Source organism: Bemisia tabaci, chromosome 9 (assembly GCF_918797505.1).
Source record: "Bemisia tabaci chromosome 9, PGI_BMITA_v3".
In the NCBI taxonomy this organism is placed as follows: Eukaryota; Metazoa; Arthropoda; class Insecta; order Hemiptera; family Aleyrodidae; genus Bemisia; species Bemisia tabaci.
Genome location: NC_092801.1, coordinates 1090190 through 1112071, shown reverse-complemented (window position 1 = coordinate 1112071; position 21882 = coordinate 1090190). Strand labels below are relative to the sequence as shown.

At 39.8% G+C, this 21882-nt stretch overlaps 1 protein-coding gene across 2 annotated transcripts in view; it reads left to right on the top strand.

Annotated features, from left to right (window-relative positions):
• The window catches only part of LOC140225512 (uncharacterized), a 111209-nt gene that overhangs the window by 59232 nt on the left and 30095 nt on the right, over window positions 1-21882 (top strand). For both annotated transcript variants that reach the window (XM_072304672.1, XM_072304671.1), the window contains exons 2-4: window positions 2402-2476; window positions 9687-9805; window positions 16442-16640. In XM_072304672.1, coding sequence (XP_072160773.1) covers window positions 2402-2476; window positions 9687-9805; window positions 16442-16640 — 393 coding nt within the window. The remainder of the gene's footprint in view (window positions 1-2401; window positions 2477-9686; window positions 9806-16441; window positions 16641-21882) is intronic.

Genomic DNA, 21882 nt, shown 5'->3' with positions numbered 1-21882 from the left:
ATCACATGGAGCCAAGTCAGGGCTATAAGGGGGATGAGGGATTGTTTCAACTACATTTTTACTCATAAATTCACGTGTTAAGCTGGATGTGTGAGGCCGCGCATTGTCTTGATGGAGTATCCACGAAGGTTTCAAGTCCGACCGTTTCCGGGAAATGTGCATTCTCAACTCCTTTAGCACTTTGCAATAATACGCACTGTCAACTGTTATGTTTGATGGTACAAAATGTTGATAAATGACACCTCGAAAATAAAAAAACACAATAAGCATCACTTTATCGGCCGACTTTTCGATTTACGGCGATGAAGAATCTTCCTTAAAAACCGTAGGGGTAAACTTTCCTCGCTGATTTCAAATTGCCATAACTCGGTCAATTTTTATTCGATTGAGCCGATCTTGGTTTTAATCGATATAGGTATTGAGTTAATCTTTGAAATGAGATCAAGATCATGTCTGTATCTATCTTACTTTCGAAGTTACAGAACCAGTCCCGGTACTTTTGGGACACTTTATGTATATTTTACGCCGAAAAAGCGAACCTGAAAATTAAAGGCGTTGACTTCCGAAAACCATATATAATCCAACGAAAATAAATAATTGGTACATAACAGCTTTCTTGTATGCAAAGAAAATAATTAAAAATGTTAAAAAAGAGATGTCAACACAAAATTACATAGCCCCTTCAATTCAGAAGATACTACAAACGAACTGTACCTTAACATTTTCATATCCCAGAAGCTAACGTTCCCATGACGAATATTGCTATCGCTAGCGATTGCAAAATCCAACTTGTTTTTTTTTTTGTAATTAGTGACATTTTTTGGGTTTGGCCGAAATTTTGTACAAAAATCATATTTTTGTTTTTTTGGAATTTAATAACATCAAGTGGAATAGGCCTCCTGGGGATACTAGCATCCTCCAATTCCACCCCCTCCTGCTCTTTATACTTGCCTTTCCTTATCTTTTCTCCATTTACAGGTCTTCTGCTTCGATTACAATTCAAATTACCTACCCAAGCTACTTTTATCCAGTTTTCCTCCAGAACCTTTCCCTTGTACGGGATGGTCGTCGCCGCACATGGGTCCAATTTCAAAATTTTGAGGATTTTCAAAAGTTATATAACACTCAAAATTGGGGAAGGAGGGGTCCCTTGCACTCAAAAGGGTACTTTAGCATCTCCTAAGTCCTTCTACCTCAACCGTTTGCCCCTAAAACAGAAATATTGGTCCCTACAAAAATTGGTACCAACGTGACATATTTAAGCTTTTTCCTTTATGGTAAGTTCGTGACTTATGTCTTTCTTCGAAGGTGCGTAATTAAATATCGCGTGATTTACAGTTCGAAGTGGGATTTTTGTAGTCATAAAATCGTACGTCTGTAAGCCATGCATTGTGTAATGGATAGTTTTTTCTACAGATATTTCCTTTCCTTGGGCCGCTGTGCGACGAACAGTTCGTCCAAAAACTTTCTTCATCTGACGCACTGTGCGATGCACAGTTTGTCCAAAATATTCCTTCCTCTGAACCACTGAGCGGCAAAAAGCTTGTTTAAAAACTTCTTTCCCTGACCCACTGTGCGAAGAACACTTTGTCCAAAAACTTCTTCCCCTGACCCACTGTGCGACGATCAGCTTGTCCAAAAACTTTCTCCCCGACCCACTGTGTGGCCCTGAATGTGAGGTTCTCTGAAGAGAATGAGATCTCAGATTAATAATTAATCTGACAGTTATTGTCATCTATCAGTCGATTTTATTCGTTCTCATGGAGTGGTGCTAAATAAATGTTGGGATTTGATTTCATCGAAAATTCATCTATCAGAGAAAGAAATGGAGGAATTTAGTTCTCTTCTAGGTTGGAGAATAGCTTGTCGTTATCAGAAAATGTCGGAAAGATTTATTAAAAAATTCAAACATAGAGTGGATTGGGAAAAAAATGTTCAATCATCAAAACGTTTTGAGTGACTTCATTCTCGAAAATTGTCCAAAGGATTAATTGTATGATAGTTACATACATACATCTTTTGTGATGTGAAGGATTTTCAATTTATTAGCATTCCGCTGCAAATCTTGTTCTGCAGTGTTGTCACGATGCGTTCGTATCCAGTGACCTTTGCGCCTATTCGCCTGGTTCTCTCTTTTTACTCCTACTTACACAATAGAGAAGTTTGTGCTAATGTTTACGAGGTTAACCCCTCTTTTTGGCTAGATTGACGGTACTAATGTAGCACTGCGACAGTATCAAACTTCAATGCACCACTATGAAGTGTGCAACTTACAATCTCAAAAGCTTCGGATCACAGCTGTCTTGTTAGGCCATCAAACTTTTAACTCATTCCATTCAGACATTTGTTAGAATTTATTTCAAGTAGGTACCAAGATAAGTGTTTGATAATCTGATTTCAGGTACTACAGCTGGCTACACCTGGCGGAGGGAACAAAACGCAACCAGACTGCAAACCATCAACCGAGCATTTTCAGGTAAAATGAAATTCAATGGTTCCCTAGTTGAGACGTAGCCCTGTTGGTGAGGGGATGCCACACACGGGAGCATGACAAGGCGACCAAACATAAGGCTCTGGTGCGCGCGCAGTTCGCATGTTAGGACCTCCTTTGGAGTCAAGTGTCAAGTTAGCTATGACAAAACGGCGGTGGATTGTTTGCATTCAATTTTAAAGTAGTAAATTTTCCAATTCTTTCCAATGAAACTCTTTAAAATTGTCCTAAAATGACTTATTACTCTCTAAATCAGTAATTCATCCCTTCAACTAAACATTTGTCGTAGTTTCCATGGTTCTACCTTTTGCAGTGAGAAACTGAATCGCCGAGTTTCTGAGCCTAAGTAGGGTAAAAATAGCGACTTGAGCGCAAAAGTTTTAGCCAAATTGTGCAGAAAAATACGAATTAAATTACAGTGTTGTATGGCGGGTATTTTACTATATGGCAACGCTGTGTAGCCCCTTCATTTTTCGGATTATGCAATGGCGTATGTAGCCGCTTCAATCTGCGGGTTATGCGATGGTGTATTCTTCAAGATGGCGATTATGCAACAGCGCTGCCGGACGGTGCACATAAATAAATGATTTATTTATGGGTGAAATTTTGCAACATCGAATTTTACAGTGTTGCCAGATGGTGTAAGAAATTAGTTTATTTTTCGGTACAATGTTGCCAGATTGTGCGAAAAAATTCGAATTTTCGGACTTGTAAAAATTTCGGCATCCAAAGACCGTCTCCTCCAGTATGGGTCAGGTATCGGAGACTGGTAAGTAGGGTCTGACTTGGGAAATTAAAAAAATGTCGGAAAATTACCGTATTCCGATCCGTCCCGGACGGATGCGATTCTTTTACACTAGCGAAGATCGGAAAACTGTACGGACCGAGTTTTGATACGACTTTCCGTTTTCGAGATTTCGGACTTGTAAAATTTTCGGCATCGATAGACCATATCCTCCAGGATGGGTCCGATATTAGGGTCTGATTCGGGAAATTAAAAAATTTTCTAAATTTTCTAAGTCCTGCGCTGAAAAATATTTTTGGAAAATTCCCCTCCTCCAATCCGCCCCGGCCCGATGCGATTCTTTAACACTATGAAATATCGGAAAACTGTACAGACCGCATTTTGATAATCATCAATTCTTGAAATTTTTTCCATTTGATGTTAGGGTGAAGAATCGAACTAATTGACTATCGATGTATTCCTATTAAAAACTATGGTAATGAATCGAAATAATTGAATATTGTGGTATTCCTATTTAAATATATGGTCAATAATTAATTTTGAAGTAATTCGGAACTGAATATCGATCTTTTACCACACCTTAATTGCTAGATCGAACGGTCCAACGCGGGTATCGACACGTCCCTGAAAGCAATACGGTGGATCCCCATAAGATTATTATTGAATGATTAGTTTTAGGCTTCCTAACTGTTTTGGAGGCTTCCCAGTGGTCTCATCGAATTTATAATCGAAATGTAGCGGATTGTTCTCGTCAAAAATCGTCTAGGACGCACCGTTTTCGACAAATCAAGCAAAAACCATCGATTATTGATATGATACCTTTTTATCTGTAGTATAGTATCGAAATCATCAACCATGGACATTCTCATATAAAGTTCTGGTAAATAATCGAAGTCATCGAGTATACCACTTACTCCATACAAGTGAATAAGATTCATAAGATTATCCACGAACCAACAGATATTGCACGTTGAATATTGATCACCTCGTGACGCATCCATCGAGGACCGCAGCACGGAAACGGAGTTAAAGCATTTCCTTGCTCCCTCACGACCGCTGGGTAAGAACCCGCAATGAAATTTCAAGTTTTTCTGATTCCGTTGATCCATACAAGTGTAATAGAGTCCTCAGATTATTCTACGACCCACGAACCAACGGATATTTCACGAACATTGATCTCCGGACGTATAGAGTGAGGACCCGTAGGCTTGTGCTGAAGTTTCACCACATACCGTTCGCGAGTGGGGGCTGCCCGCAATGAAATTTTACGTTTTTCTGATTCCCTTCATCTGTAGAAACTAAAACCAGACATCACATTGTTGTGCGATCCACGAACAGAGAGTTATTTCACGATAAATTTTGAACTCTGGACGGAACGAGGACCGCAATCTCCGAAGGCCACGAAGAAAACCGCGTAAACACATAAGAAAGGTATGTGTCATAGACGTGTTTATATCAGCAGACATACGACCGGTCAATAGTAAAAGTCAAGAATCCATTTATTCAAACAAGCATAAAAACTCGTATATACAAACATACAGGGTTATCCAAAAGTCACTGACCACCCCTGTAACTTAGAAGTTTGAAACTTTGGGAATGTTCCTCGGTCTAAGGTAGCAACTTTTTGGTCCCCCCAAAATTTTGGGGGGCTGCCCCCCTTATGGGGGGCGGGGGCTAACTGTTTTTTTTCGAATAGCAACCCCCCCTTTATGATACCTCATTCGAAAGATAAAAAAAAGAAAATTTTTGGCGCAAACCGCAGGTCGAAATGTTCATTTTTGACAAAATGGCGGCCGGTCAAAGTTCAAAATGGCGGAAATTTGGCATCTCCGTTGTTTATTGACGGATTGGTGTGAAACTCGGAATCTTAGGGTTTTTCGGGATGAGAAAAACGATTTTGGCATTGGTTTTCCAGAAAAGTCTGTCCTTTTCAAAATGGCGGCGGTCAAAATGGCGGCCTCGAGCGGGAAGTGGATATTTAGGCTGCATATCGTTGGATTTGCATGAAACTTTGTATCTGGGGGTATTTCGGCACGAGAAGAACGAATATTTCATTGGATATCTGAAATTTTGACAAATTCCAAAATGGCGGCGGGAAAATGGCGGGAAATCAGTGTTACGGCTGTTTACTGATGGATTATCATGAAATTATTTGATATTTCAAGAATCTAATGAGAGATTCCTTTTTAACCAGCCAAAAACCGCTAGGATATCGAATTTCATGCAAATCCATCGGTAAAGAGCCGTAACACTGATTTCCCGCCATTTTGGAATTTGTGAAAATTTCAGATATCCAATGACAGATTCGTTCTTCTCGTGCCGAAGTACCCCCAGATACAAAGTTTCATGCAAATCCAACGATATGCAGCCTAAATATCCACTTCCCGCTCGAGGCCGCCATTTTGACCGCCGCCATTTTGAAAAGGACAGACTTTTCTGGAAAACCAATGCCAGAATCGTTTTTCTCATCCCGAAAAACCTTACGATTCCGAGTTTCACACCAATCCGTCAATAAACAACGGAGATGCCAAATTTCCGCCATTTTGAACTTTGACCGGCCGCCATTTTGTCAAAAATGAACATTTCGACCTGCGGTTTGCGCCAAAAATTTTCTTTTTTTTTATCTTTCGAATGAGGTATCACAAAGGGGGGGTTGCTTTTAAAAAAAAACAGTTAGCCCCCGCCCCCCTTAAGGGGGCCGCCCCCCAAAATTTTGGGGGGACCAAAAAGTTGCTACCTTAGACCGAGGAACATTCCCAAAGTTTTAAACTTCTATCTCAATTTGGAAAAAAGTTACAGGGGTGGTCAGTGACTTTTGGATAACCCTGTATAGGATACGCATGCGACTTAGTAAGGTAAAAGTTGGATTTTCTCGAAAACGAAAAGTCGTATCAAAATTCGGTCTGTACAGTTTTCCGATCTTCGATAGTGTAAAAGAATCGCATCGGTCCGTGGTGGATCGGAGGAGGAGAATTTTCCGAAAATATTTTCCAGCGTAGGACTTAGAAAAATTTTTAATATCCCGAATTAGACCTTCCTCTCCAGTTACCGATACCAGTCCCAGAAAATTTCAACAGTTGATGATCATCAAAATGTGGTCTGCTGTACAGTTTTCCGATCTTCCATTGTGTAAAAGAATCGTATCGGGCCGGGGCGGATCGGAGGAGGGGAATTTTCCGAAAATATTTGAAATTCCGAATCAGACCTTACTCTCCAGACACTGATACCAGTCTCATCCTGGAGGAGACGGTCTATGGATGCCGAAAATTTTTACAAGTCCGAAAATCCGAATTTTTTGTACAATCTGACAACATTGTACCAAATAATTAACTAATTTCTTACACTATCTGGCAACACTGTAAAATTATATGTTGCCAAATTTCACCCATAACTGAATCATTTATTTATGTGCACCGTCCGACAACGGTGTTGCATAACCGCCATCTCGAAGAATACACCATTGCATAAGCCGCAGATTGAAGGGGCTACATACGCCATTGCATAACCCGAAAAATGAAGGGGCTACACAGCGTTGCCGTATAGTACAATACCTGCCCCACAACACCCTTATTCAATATTTATTATTTTGCACCATCGGGCAACGCTGTTGGATATTTACCGTATATTGTACTATGGTCAAGTCGCTATTTTCACCCTTCTAGTCTTACATAATGCTAAGTGAAAAAAAACACTAAGAAGTGACCCGAACTGTACGTAACAAGGTGGAAAAATTTGTTCTGGGTCCACACCATTTCGCGGGGACAACAAAGCCAAGAAGTTCCAAAAATCACAATTAGAGTTAAAATTAGATTTTTTGAACTCTAATACGTATCAGTATGAAAATTGAGGGGGGAGAGTGTGTTTTTTGTTGGGTTTTTCTTGTTTTGTTATGAGAGTTTTTCAGCAGCGACGGTAGATGGCGCGAGGATCACGTTTGTGTCATGCCTCGGTTCGTATCCATAACGGCGTTTTAATGCCGTCTTGGATTTTGCGGCATGTCAAGTTGGGTTCACTGCCGAGTATGATCTGCTGATGAGGTCTAAAAAAGCCCAAACTTGTATAGATCTCTCGGCGTGATTCCAACCTAATATTCCAATGCAAACTATGCCTGAGTTGAACACCCCCCCCCCCCTCCCATCAGTTTTCGTACTGGTACGCATTAGAGTTCAAAAAATTTAATTTTGACTCTAATTGTAATTTTTGCAACTTCTTGACTTTGTTTTCCCCGCGGTATGGTGTGGACCCAGCACCATTTCTTCACCCTGTTACATAATGCTTAGTTTACATGAATTTTCTTGTAATAACATGAGTAATGTTACTCGAATATTATCGTTTTGTTGATTCGACATGACAGGTAGAAGCATTCTCGGTCATGTTGCTTTAACATGACGGCATCAACATGACGGCAAATGTATAATTAAGTCAAACCGTGTTGGGGTTATGGGGAGTGCAGCTTATATCATCATAATTGCGCGTGCACACTTGTCTTTCTCTATTGGTTCTCGCGTTGTTCTAATGGTAATATAATAAAAGTAAGAGGCTTCGATCCATGTGTCTTTAACTAAAATCTCTTTCAATCTCTTTTCCGCCCAAAACCATTCCCCGTGAATAAATCTACTTTACGACTGATCTAGCACTAACCACACGGCCGGCCAAGGAAAATATCTCAACCGAGGTTACCAAATAACCCGCTAACTTAAACTTTCCGCCTCGCCCAAATGAAGTCCTCTACATCTTCAACCCGCTGACCCTTCTTCCCCTCCAGTCGCCCAAACGTAGTACATTTTAGGGCTCGCCGAAACAATACTCGCTTATATGCTATACTACCACTACACGAATGGGGTCACAAAGAGGAGTTTAGAGGGCGAAGACCCATCCAAACCTCTAAATATAACGAAAACATTTGCAACGCGTAAATACTTTATGCTTGGCGTGAAAAATTTCCTAATAAATAATGTGTGTTTCTACGCGTTTCTTTGACTCCTGAATGCACCCCCAAAAGATTAAAAAAAACTCACGAAAGAGCCTCGCCAAGTTTAGCCCCTTTTTTTGTATACCCGATTTGATCAACCGGACAGTGCTCAAATGAAAGCCTATGGTAAGGCAAACTTCGTGGAAAAGTTTCAACTTGAAGTGAAACCTCGTTTAGGCTCTACAGCGTTGCCAATTTTCCATTTTTATGCGCTATACTCAAGGAATACTGGATCATCATGGTTCAACAGACTAGTACACCCGAGTTGGTCATCGAGACAAGGCTCAAACGAAAGCTTATGATAAGGCAAACTTCCAGGAAAAGTTTCAACTTGAAGTGAAACCTCGTTTAGGCTGTACAGCGTCGCCAATTTCCCATTTTTGTGCTAAAATCAAGGAATTCGGGACTAATAGCCCTGTGCATCATAATTAAACAGACTAGTGCATCGGTCTACGAGGTGAATACTACCCTGAGATCGAATAGAAGCGCAAATAAATGACATCGTGAATTTTTCGAAGCAGTTTTGCCAATTTATTATTAATTTTTGAACATAAAAGTAGGGTATTTTCGAGATTTTTGGCGGAAAACGTACTTTCATGGGCTATAACTTTCTCCGTCTGTGGCGTTCATTTACTATCGAGTCGTAATGCTTAGCCCATACTCATCAAAGTTATAGCCCATGAAGGTACGTTTTCCGCCAAAAATCTCGAAAATACCCTGATTTTATGTTCAAAAAATTAATAATAATTTGGCAACGTTGCTTCGAAAAGTTCACGATGGCCTTTATTTTCGCTTCTATTCGATCTCAGGGTAGTATTCAGCTCGTAGACCGATGCACTAGTCTGTTTAATTATGATGCACTGGACTATTAGTCCCGAATTCCTTGATTTTAGCGCATAAAAATGGAACATTGACAACGCTGTACAGCCTGAACGAGGTTTCACTTCAAGTTGAAACTTTTCCTGGTAGTTTGCCTTATCATTAGCTTTCGTTTGAGCCTTGTCTCGATGACCAACTCGGGTGTACTAGTCTGTTGAACCATGGTGATCCAGAATTCCTCAATTTTTGCACATAAACGTGGAAAATTGGCAACGCTGTACAGCCTGAACGAGGGGTCACTTCAAGTTGAAACTTTGCATGAAAGTTTGCCTTACCATAGGCTTTCATTTGAGCACTGTTCGGTTGATCAACTCGGGTATACAAAAAGGGGCTAAAAAACACCACTTTTTGGCGAGGCTCTTTCGTGAAATTTCACGCGAATAAATTTCACGAAATTTTCAATTTCTGGTAGTGCGAAGTACCTACTCTACAAGAGGAAGGTATCAGGCCATAAGATGTGAGTGCGCTATTGAATGCACCTAAACTCTCTTTGACGGAGGTGAAGTTGCAGGGACCGAAAATGAAAACCATGATGTGATGTACAATCAAATTCTCCGCAAATCTGTAATATTTTAATTATTTTTGTCTTTATTTTCTAGACTGAAAAGATGTATTTTCAAGGAGATCCTTGCCTGCCTCTCGGAATAAAACTGCATAAAGGCTTCCTTCCAGGAACTAAGGCACTGGTTGAAGCAACAACAAGAAGAGAATACAGCTGGTAACAATGAATCCTCAGGGTTCCTCTTATTATTTCTGTAGATTTGAAAAGACTGTTGGGACGTTTTAAATAATTACAGTACCAATTTTTCTGATGGACAACTCATATTCTTCATAGGTCAGAGCATCTGCCTTGTTACCTCCATTTTTCGATTTTTTGGCACTGAAAAGCCTACAAAAATATGTGACATACGTAGTCCAGTAAAATGTCCAATTGACAGAAATTTCAATTTAGTGGGCGAGAAATTTAAAATTCGAGGAAAACGCAGCTAAAGTTTGCCGACATTGTTAATATCCCTCGAAGTATTTAAGATCAAGCACTCATTAAATTGCCATTAATAATGCAAATTATGGCTTGCTAATTGTATCCGATGTTTCTCAGAGCACTGGAAAGGGCGTGGCATCAGAAACCGAAATCGATAGTTTTCATAAAAAACAGGTTTTTTTTGGCTACACCAAACAATTTGAGTTTCACTTTAAGGTAAGCTTTACCTGACTACGTCATGTATGAAGATAATGTTGGGGGCTTCGCATGGTGGTTGTCTTACAACCACCCGAAAAATATTTTTAGGTAGGACTTATTATCCTAATGGGCCTGTTGCACCGATTTTTTTTATTGCTTAAATCGAAAGAGCTAAGGCTCCTGATGTCACAGGAATTTTCCTGGAGTTTTTTGATCACCGGAAACCCCCAAAAAATCAACTTAAAAACGCCTCAGAATTTGGATTTTCAAAACGGTCGTTTCGGGTCCGCCATACTTGTGACGTGAAATGATATGACAGACCTGGTTTCTTCATCACTTACAATGTATTTTCCCGTAAGGAAATGGCAGCCGCTTTTCAAATGCAAATATCGAGTCAATCGATAATTTTTTGATCAAAATGGAAAGCAGGAATGGATTCCTCGTACGTTTAAATGGTTAAAACCTTCATTAGATAAATAAGAACCGACGGGACAAACCCTATTTTGAAGGAAGACTGTAGTCAATGGGCGATTGTTTACATCTGCTTAGTGATAACAGACATGGACATTAGCTCAATATTTGGCCATTTTCATGAGTTTTTACTTTTTCGTCACTATTTGAAGGTATAAGTTTATTTTGTAAATCAATTGTTTAGTGCCTTAGGATCATGTTAAAAGCTGTAAAGGTATACTTTGTTACTTATTAATTCAGATCACACTCCGGCAGTCCAGCGCTCAAACCATGGATGTTCTCTTAATGCGTGTAAATCATTCTTAACTCTTCAACAAACATCTCAATATCATTCAGAACGTTCCCACGTTTTATTAACTTATGTTATTTTAAAATCCTGTGTGTTTTTAAATGTAACACTATACAGAAAAATATATCGATAGTCTGGTAACCGAAGAAGGATCCTACGTCTACTTTCCTTGCCTCCAGCTTAAACATACCGGTCTCCTCATCTCATCAGTATTGTCAAAGGTAAGTTTTTTTAATCATCAATGATTGATACTATCATTTTGGTGTCTTCAGTGAAGCATTAAAGGGTGAAATAGTAAGCAGTAACAACTGACTCGCTACATCCAGGTTTGAGCGTTGGACTGCCGGAGTGTGATCTGAATTAATAAGTAACAAAGTATACCTTTACAGCTTTTAACATGATCCTAAGGCACTAAACAATTGATTTACAAAATAAACTTATACCTTCAAATAGTGACGAAAAAGTAAAAACTCATGAAAATGGCCAAATATTGAGCTAATGTCCATGTCTGTTATCACTAAGCAGATGTAAACAATCGCCCATTGACTACAGTCTTCCTTCAAAATAGGGTTTATCCCGTCGGTTCTTATTTATCTAATGAAGGTTTTAACCATTTAAACGTACGAGGAATCCATTCCTGCTTTCCATTTTGATCAAAAAATTATCGATTGACTCGATATTTGCATTTGAAAAGCGGCTGCCATTTCCTTACGGGAAAATACATTGTAAGTGATGAAGAAACCAGGTCTGTCATATCATTTCACGTCACAAGCACAGAATACATATGGCTCCACCAATCACAAGTGTGGCGGTTGAAAAACAACCGTTTTGAATGGGTCGGTTCCAAAAACAGCTTTTTTTGAGTTTGAGAGGTCATTTCAAGGTTTTTTAGTAGCGCCATCGTTCTTTTCGTAAAATTTTCCATAAGAATCAGCCATCAATTTGCAAATCCTCGCACCTTGCAACAGGCCCATTGTAGACATCTGTTCGACAGAGGGTGAACTGGGAATTCGTTCCAGCACGGGCGGAACTAGGGGGGAAGGGGGAGTGCACAGGGGGATCATATATCTGGGGAAGGGGTTGCAACCCCTTCCTCCAGACATCCTCTTGGCACCTTTCAACAAGTGGACGTAGTTTTGTCAAACAGAACTATGTGCAGGTGGGAAAGGTGGGGTGTGCTCGTCAGTGTTCGGATCATTAAAATGAATGGGAACTATGAAGCGCCAGTGACGAAGCCGCCACCGCGGTCGCCTTTCGGCGTATTTAACTCATGCGCCCTGTTCACAAGGCTCTAGACACATGCCCATGGCTCATACCTACACTTTGCACCTGGTTCCTTTTGACAGAATATAAAATCCCGTTTTTCCAATTCAGCAAACGGAATTGCGAGCCAACTTAATGCGGCACCCATGAGCCATGAGCATGAGTACAGCGTTGTGGCCAGGGCTCATATGTTAAAGACGGTGAGGGGTGACCACGGCGGTGGCTTCGTCATTAGGGCATTACGTTTCCCATTCATTCTTATGGTCTGAGCATTAACGAGCACAACCCATGTTTCCCATCTGCACATAGTTTTGTTTGACAGAAATACGTCTAAATGTGAGTCATTCAGTCTAGTAAGTGCGTGACATATCTTTCATCTTGAAAATTGAAATTGGATTGATGTACTGGTGAGAGCAGATGAAAATTGCTTTAGAGACGCCTCAATTTTTCAAAATGTTGAATATACGAAAATTCCCGGACTTTCTTATGGAGCTAGGGTAGTCCCAAAGAGCCCCTTCAGTGGGGTATCTTTTAATCTCCGCTCAGACCAGTAGGGTGAAAATGGGAATTTGACCAGGTAAAAAATCCAACAGCGTTGCAGGATGGTGCATAAAAATACGAATTAAATTTCAGTGTTGTATGGTGATTATTGTTCAATATGGCAACGCTGTAAAAGTAAAAGTATTGCATGTTGCCCCTTCAATATGCGGGTTATGCAATGGTGTAATGTAGCCCCTTCAATATGCGGTTTATGCAACGGTGTATTTTTCAAGATGGCGGTTACGACGTTGCCGGACGGTACACATAAATAAATGATTTAATTATGGGTGAAATTTTGAAACATCGCATTTTACAGTGTTGCCAGATGGTGCAAGAAATTAGTTAATTTTTCGATACAATGTTGTCAGATTGTGAAAAAAATTCGGATTTTCGGACTTGTAAAAATTTTCGGTTTCGAAAGACCGTATCTTACAGTATGGGTGTGGTATCGGATACTGGAGATTAGGGTCTGATTCGGGAATTTCCATTCAGTTTGATGAATCAAAAATTTTTATTTTTTTTTGTTGGATATTTACAGTTACAGTTTAAAACAGTTCGCGTTTAGAAAACGCACGCGTTCGAGAAACGCACGCGTTCAGAAAACGTACGCGTTTAGAAAACGTCCGCGTTTCGGAAACGTCCGCGTTTAGAAAACGCACACGTTCAGAAAACGTGCGCGTTCAGAAAACGCAAACGTGAGGGTTGTCAACCAGAAACATCGATCCCTTCTCCTTCTCCGAACTTTAAATCAACACTTATGTCATCGACTTTCCGATTGTAATTTTTCCGGGCCATCCTGATGAAACAGAACTTGCAGTCGGATGATAGGTACTTGGAGTACAGGTACGGAGCGGAGCAAATAAGCGCCAGTAAACTCAAGATGAATAGAAGAACGTCCGTCAAGGTAGAGGGTGCGCATTTGATTTCCGGATGGACCGGGCACATTGTGATGTTTGCTTCGGATGAGTTTTCCGCCAACGTTGTGGAATTTACTCCAACGATGGTTACGATGATGATGAAAGTGCTGAGAATTATTTGATCGATCATGATTTCTTCCTTGCGATACTGAGAGGAGAATGCAAACTATTTATACGAAATCCTTACTATCGATTCAACTGTTGTGACTCGCGTCCACACCCGTGTTCACTAGTCGAGTAGCAGTACTTCGGTTTGTATTTACGATGAAATGAGATTTTTGGTGCACAAATGTGTTAGAGCCCACTTACAAAAACCACTCATAAAACACCGATAAAACGCGGGTTTGCCGCGCAATTCATATTTGAGAGTTTTCAGAATCGCTTCTAACGTACGCACGCACTCATAGTCACACACATGGCTGCGCCTGCTGTGATGAATCGGGTCCACTCGTAAATATATTGACTCCACAAGTGGTTTGTTGAGCATTTTTTCCATCTCATAAGGTACTTGAAACAAACTCATGAACAAACAATCTTCAAAACTCAAAAACCTAATTGCACATTCGGATGATGGAAGGGTAGACATTTTATTTTAGGTTATGTACAGGTCAGCGTATGCTACTATGCATTGATGAAGCGTCACAAGATCAGTATGTACAGCTCATACTCGACAACCAAAGCCTCTATCGTGGAGCGATTCAAACGAACGCTCAAAACTAAGATGTGGAAAGAGTTTAGCGCGCAAGGATCGTACACGTGGGTAGATCTATTACCGAAACTCATCCGTGAATAGAACGGGAGCGTTCATCGCACCATCGGTATGAAACCAATCGATGTCACAGAAAAGGATGTACCGATGATCCTGCAAAAGCTTCGTTTGCCGCCGCTGAGTAAAATTGAAAAGAGACGTCTGGCCAGACGAAAACTGAATGTCGGTGATCACGTCCGGATCTCGAGACTCAAAGCCATGTTCGAGAAAGGATACACACCGAATAGAAGCACGGAAATTTTCAAGATTGTCAGCGTCAATCCGACCGTTCCGATCACGTACGATCTGAAAGACGCGCACGATACGATCATCAAAGGAAAATTCTATCGCGAAGAACTCCAACCCACCAACTATAAGGATACGTTCCTGGTGGAGAAAATTCTGCGTCGCAAGAAAAACCAGGCCTTTGTCAAATGGTTGGGTCTGGACGCAAGTCACAACAGTTGGATCGACAGTAAGGATTTCGTATAAATAGTATGCATTCATTTTTGGTGCACAAATGTGTTAGAGCCCACTTACAAAAACCACTCATAAAACACCGATAAAACGCGGCAAACGCGAACTGTTTTAAACTGTAACAGTAAATATCCACCGAGAAAAAAAAATAAAATAAAATTTTTGATCCATCAAACTGAACATTGCAATGTCCAATCCCAGTTGCTTATCGCAAAACACAAGGTTCCCATACGCATTTCCAAGCGTTCACTACTAAGAAAAAAAAAATGGAAATTTCCGAATCAGACCCTAATCTCCAGTATCCGATACCAGGCCCATACTGTAAGATACGATCTTTCGAAGCCGAAAATTTTACAAGTCCGAAATCTCGAAAACAAAAACTCGCATCAAAATTCGGTCCGTACAGTTTTCCGATCTTCGATAATGGAAAAGAATCGCATCGGTCCGCGGCGGATCGGAGGACGGTAATTTTCCGAAAAATTTTTCAATTTCCCGAATCAGACCCTACTGTCCAGTAACCGATACCAGACCCATACTGTAAGATACGGTCTTTCGAAACCGAAAATTTTTACAAGTCCGAAAATCCGAATTTTTTGCACAATCTGACAATATTGTATCGAAAAATTAACTAATTTCTTGCACCATCTGGCAACACTGTAAAATGCGAGGTTGCAAAATTTCACCCATAATTAAATCATTTATTTATGTGCGCCGTCTGGCAACGCTGTAACTGCCGTCTTGAAAAATACACCGTTGCATAAACCGCATATTGTAAGGGCTACATTACACCATTGCATAACCCGCATATTGAAGGGGCAACATGCAATACTTTCACTTTTACAGCGTTGCCATACTGAATAATAATCACCATACAACACTGTAATTTAATTCGTATTTTTTTGCACCATCCTGCAACGCTGTTGGATTTTTTACCTGGTCAAATTCCCATTTTCACCCTACTCAGAACCCCTTTATGAGGTGCCCTTCTGCCCCGTCCTCCCACGACAAGTTTCTAGTTACATCATCTATGCGTCCTGACCATACGACGTTAATTTGACTTAAAACCTTTCAACCCGACGACTCACCTTCTATAGATTCTTTCTAGAGCCTGTAAAAGTCAAATTATTACGTGGTAATTAGTAAATTATTTTTCATAGGTTTTAAAAATTTGAGCTTAAGGTGATTTGATGGTGCAATGATAACTTCGTCTGTCGCCTGATGTGATCGAAGAACCGAGAGCCCTGCGATAAATGGTTTTTAGTGTATTCCAGCGCTAAGATTAGTAAAACATACCTTAATGGAAACAGATTTTATAATGAATGTACAGCTATATTATACAATCAAAAGCTCTATTTTCCTTTTTGCTAATCTTTAATACTCAATGACCAAAATACGATTCTGTTGCTGGTGCAATACTCATCCATTCCTCGGAGCTGATGAATACTTTTTTTTTTCTTCTCTTGTTAAAGGTTTGCGGTCGAACTAAGGTCGTCTACATCCGGCGACATATTTTTACAAATACATGGACGCCCGTACGACAAAAAAATTGTCAAAAATAGTAAAAGGATGGGAGAATCGTGGGGAAAGGAAGAGGTAGAGGAACGTGTATCGTTTCTTCCCAGCGACCAAATCAAAGTCGGCATCGTGTGCCTGAGAGCAGCTATAAATGTGAGTACATTTAAGTATCTCCTATGAAAACTGATAGAAGCTAAAGAACGCTGTTTTACAGGCTTGATTTATCACTTACTTTTGAATTCTAATCATTGCAGTAATTAAAAGCGTTATTTGAAAAGGGGCATAGCCGCCAATATTAGTGTACTAGCGGAAAGCCCGTGACTGAAGTCACGGGTCTAGATGCTTCACAAAAAATTATTAATTTAATAACGGGGAGCATTAAGCCGATATTGTTTCGGGGATGATGTACCACTATTCGACCACATGGGCGCTTGTTTTGCCTGAGTGACCGTGCCATTTCACGACGATACCGCTATTCAACCACGCGGAAGCTCCTGTTGCCTACACTGAAATTGAAGGCGAAATGAAATGACGTTAATTTAATCTTCTCTAGGTAGATGAAATGCTATTTTTTAAAAATTTTCTTGGAAAACGAATTAGGATGAACTTAGATTGGACGGGATACATGCAGTTTTATGCTTATCAATCCTTTTTCATCTGGAAAATGGCGGAAATTTGGTAATACGGACGTTTACGGTGGGATGCGAATGAAACTCTGGGTCCTGTTGGTTTTTGGTTCGACAAAAAATGACTCCTCCGCATTGCATTTCTGAAATGTCAAAAACTTTCAAAATGGCAGCATGCGAATCCACCCGCAAACGTCCGTAATACCAAGTTTCCACCATTTTCCTCGTCATTTTGAAGTTATTCAGAACTTCAAAAATCCAAATACAGATTCGTTTTTCTCATGTCGAAATGCCTCCTTATACCAAGTCTCATGCAAATTCACCAAAAAGCAGCCTAATATATTCTCTTGCCGCTCAAGGTTGCCATATTGACCCCCGCCATTTTGATAAGGACAACATTTTTCCGGAAAAATAATGCCAGAATCGTTTTTCTTGTTCCAAACAACCTCCTAAAACCAAGTTTCATCCCAATTCGTCGACGGATACGGAGATGTAAATTTCCGTTATTTTGAAATTTGACCGGCGGCCAGTTTGTCAAAAATCAAGAGTTTGACTTGCGGTTTGCGCCAAAAATTTTCTTTCTTATTTCTCTTTGAATTGATGTGTCACAAAGGATATGTTGCCATTTGAAAAAAAAGTTGGGGCCCATAGCGCGTAGCCCTTCCCCCCCCCGGGGGCACAAAGTTTGGGGGGCCCTGAAAGTAGCTAACATTGGTGTTTGAACATTCCCAAAATTTTGTTTCAAAATATTAATTACGTAAAATTTTAGAGAGGGTGGAAGGGACTTTTGGGATACTCTGTACAGTTGAAGATAGAATAATGTCGGGTTGAGTGGAAAAGAAACGAATACATCAAACACAACAAACACATCAAACACAACAAACACATCAAACACAACAAACACAACAAAAACTTTAAACACGAAAAACATCCCTTTTATCCCGGTTAATATCAATACATCCCGTTTTATCGCTATCTATATCCTATTTCACCCATTTCTATCCTGATTTATTCTATCTATCCCGTTTCAAATTGATTATGCCACTTTCCCATCCTGTTCCATATCGGACAATATATCAAAAATCGATAAACACACATCAATATATCGAAGGGCAGGATAACCCTACCTACCCTGTTTTATTCTCAGCTACCCCGTTTCACGCTGATTATTCCCCTTTTCTTAGAATTCCTACCTTTTATCCCGGTGAATATCAATGAATTCCGATTTATTTCTGTCTGTCCTGCTTTATATCGAACTATATATCGAGGATCGATATACAATACAATGTTTTATCCGTATGAATGAAACCCCGAAAAAAATGGTGGTAAAGGAGCAAGGCATATGCCATAAGAAAAACAAATATAAATAAAATGAGTGGGGGGGGGCTGCAGGAGTTAGAAAAATGAGCTGGAAGGGGGGAGGTAGAATAAATGCTTGCAAGAAATTAGAACTAACCTAGCTATGATTTATTAAAAAAAAAAAAAAAAAAAAAAAAAAAAAAGTTAGTATAAAATATGCTGACTCGGCCGGGAAATGGTAATAGGTAAAACATCAGCTGGTAGGAAGCAATAGTTACCAAAGAAACCAAGGAATGGAACTTTCATAAAAACAGTTTAGTGGAAAACAGCGTAAGTAGGGCACTTACGTTAATTACCGTTTATAAGTAAACGGTAAATGCGATTTAACCGAAAAACTATACAGTTCTTCAAAAGACCAAAATGGACAAAATTGCAAAATTCGAAGAAGCTAGCGTAAATCTAACGATAGTTATCGTGAACGAAAGAATTGCTGACATAGATCCGGTAACTATTATAGGTGGGATTTTCCGAAGGAAAAGTTCACTAATGCGTTCTCCCTCATGGTGGGACCTATACCTGGGACCATGAAAAGTGCACTGATCTCGAGTCGTAGATTTTTTTTTTTTTTTTTTTTTTTTTATTTTTTATTCATGTAAATGTATATAGCACTTACACTTGAATTTTTCAGACCAGATTGGTCTTTATAAAATTTTACATTAACTTATACCTAATAAAGTATAATACACACCACTTTTTAGAGTTAATAACAAAATTCAAATATTGAGAGGGGATAAAATTACAAAAGAGATAAAGATTAGATAACTGAAACTAAAGTTAAGAAAAGGGACATCAAGGTGAGAGCTAACTATTGAAAGAAAGAATTTTACGAAAGTTACGAAGAGATTGTAAGAAATGAAAATTAAAAATAATTAACTTGAATGTTAAAAGAAAAAGGGAGAAAAAGTGGGAAAAACTAACAATGAATAGCTATGTGAATTCTCATGTAAAACATCAGAGTTTTTTATTTAAGAGTGCGTGACCCCGTCAGTCGACAAAGACTAAATCGGGGGCCAGTGGCACGAGCCTAACACTGGCGAAAGCGAGCCGTTGCCAACTCGTGGGGTTTTCTTCTTTTAAGACGGCGTGGAGCCTCCATCCAGTCCAGGAGCGTTATCGCCTCCGGGATAGGGTGTACTTCCAAACGCTCTTCATAGTTGTTATACAACCTGGATATATATGAATCCATTTCTTCTATCCCGAGCTCGCTACGAATATCTGCGTTACGCTCGTACCACCTGGCCCCCGCCATTTGTCTTAAAATCGAGTCGTAGATCACGAATATATATGTCATTCATTTTCTGTCACATACATACAGGGTGCGGCAAAAGTCCCGGGACGGCTGTTTATTTTTTAAACGGCTACACGTAGAAAAACGAATTTTGGGGGATGTTCTTGGGTCAAAGTAAGCTACTTTTTGGCACTCCCCAAAATTTGTTTGGGGACCCCCCTAGGGGAGGGCGGGGGGCAACTTTTTCTTTCAAATGGCAACCCCCCCACTTGTGACCCATCGTTGAAAAGAGGATAAAAAAAGAAAATTTTTGGCGCAAGTCGCAGGACGCCACCTTGACTTTTCACAAAATGGCGGCCGAAAATGGCTGAAAAATGGGTTTCTCGGCTAATGGTAGAGCAACCGTCGACAATTCATTACTACCCCGTCTTGGGTGATAAGATCCAACGTTTGTTCGTTAATCATGGGTGGCGGTAGCCACCTCCGGACAAAGTCTAAACTCGACAACACTGGAAAGCCTCCAAACGAAAAAGGTGGCAGCCAACCATAGACACACGTAACTTTCTTAATCTGAAAATTGATTCGGTTGGAACTCGACTGCAGCCCAAACGACGGCACGGATTCCAACGATCCCAACAATGTCTGCGCAATGTCTACTGACGCACCTAAATTGGGCCTACAAAGTGGGAACGTTTCATCAAGATCCATTGAGTTTTCAAAAAGTTATAAGCACTTAAAGGCCCAAAATGACAAATATTTTTTGTAACATGGGCCGTTTAGTAGCGAGAAACAGACATGATCACCTTTCACAACAGATTTCTTGCTTACGCGGCCACAGATTCTAATGAAACCTACAAAGGATCATACTTGAAGATATGAGGATTTCATTTCTACCACATTTAATAGGGTTTCAATGCTCGGATAATTCAGCATCGGCAAATAACTTTCAAAATTTTAGCTACAATGTTTTGAATTTTAGAAAAATCCGGTATAGTGGTTCAATATCATTGGTCGATTCCATTCAGTTCAGCCAGTCTCGGGAACGAAAAAAATTTCCCTAGTTACCAACTTCCAACTCTAACTAGTTGAGAACAGATTTATGATTTTATTATAATATAAGAGTTCAATTCTCTGTAGAAGCTAAATAATATTTTTACACACTTAGGTATATTATTACGTCGCACGTTTTCTGCCAGAGCCCGATACACTATTTCACTAGTTTCTCTTGAAATGTTCAAGTGATGTCTTTGTTCAGAAGTGAGGTTATATCAGTCCGAATATCAGTCTGTCTGACCCAAGCATCAATAAATGTAATTCAGGTAAATTACGTCGATAAAAGGACACCATAATAGTTGTGCCAAACTATCAAAAGGAAGCAGCATTTACACCATAGTTTGCATTCTCGTGACTAACAGCATCCAAATATTTCCCTACCATGCACACCGATGGATCAAAGGGAGAGCCCATTACTCTCAGTTTTTAATTACATTATTGTTTTTCTCAAGTCACAAATGCTACTTTCTATAACTTGAAGAGATGTAGTTGTTTTCAGTGGACCCTATCAGTCTCAAGAAAAGATCTAAAAATTACTGTAATATGAGCCTTCGCCCATCACACTACTTGCGACACGGTCATTATGCTCTGACCAAAATTTATTCGCTTTAAATTTTGCTTTCAACCTACGTGCTCTGGAGTGCTTGTGCTTTCCCTAAATGTATGTTATTGACACTAAGATCTTGTGTTCTTCATGACCAATCTTGAAAAGCTTCGCCTCTTACCGTTGCTTGTTTACATCATGGAGATATGCGGGGATGCGAGGTATAATTCAATCACTAAGTCAACTTTATGTCCCTACATCAGAGATCTTTGACGATGAGTATTAGCTTAAATTTGGTTTTCTTCGAGTCTCTTTGATTTTGTGTTAGAAGTTGTTAGAAACACCATGTGGCCAGTCAATGTGTAAGAAAGTCTTTCATGAAAGGTATGTACTCGTTCTATTTTCTCAGCTTGATGATTACTATATAAAATCAAGAATTTATATTGCTGCATAAATCGCTGGGCCAATCGTACCAATCGTAAGTACGTAGCGCCCATTCCTTCTCTATTTTAACACATGAAAACTGGATGTAAACACATCAAATAATTAGGTTATGTTATGGACTTACACTGGTGGTGCAGCTAC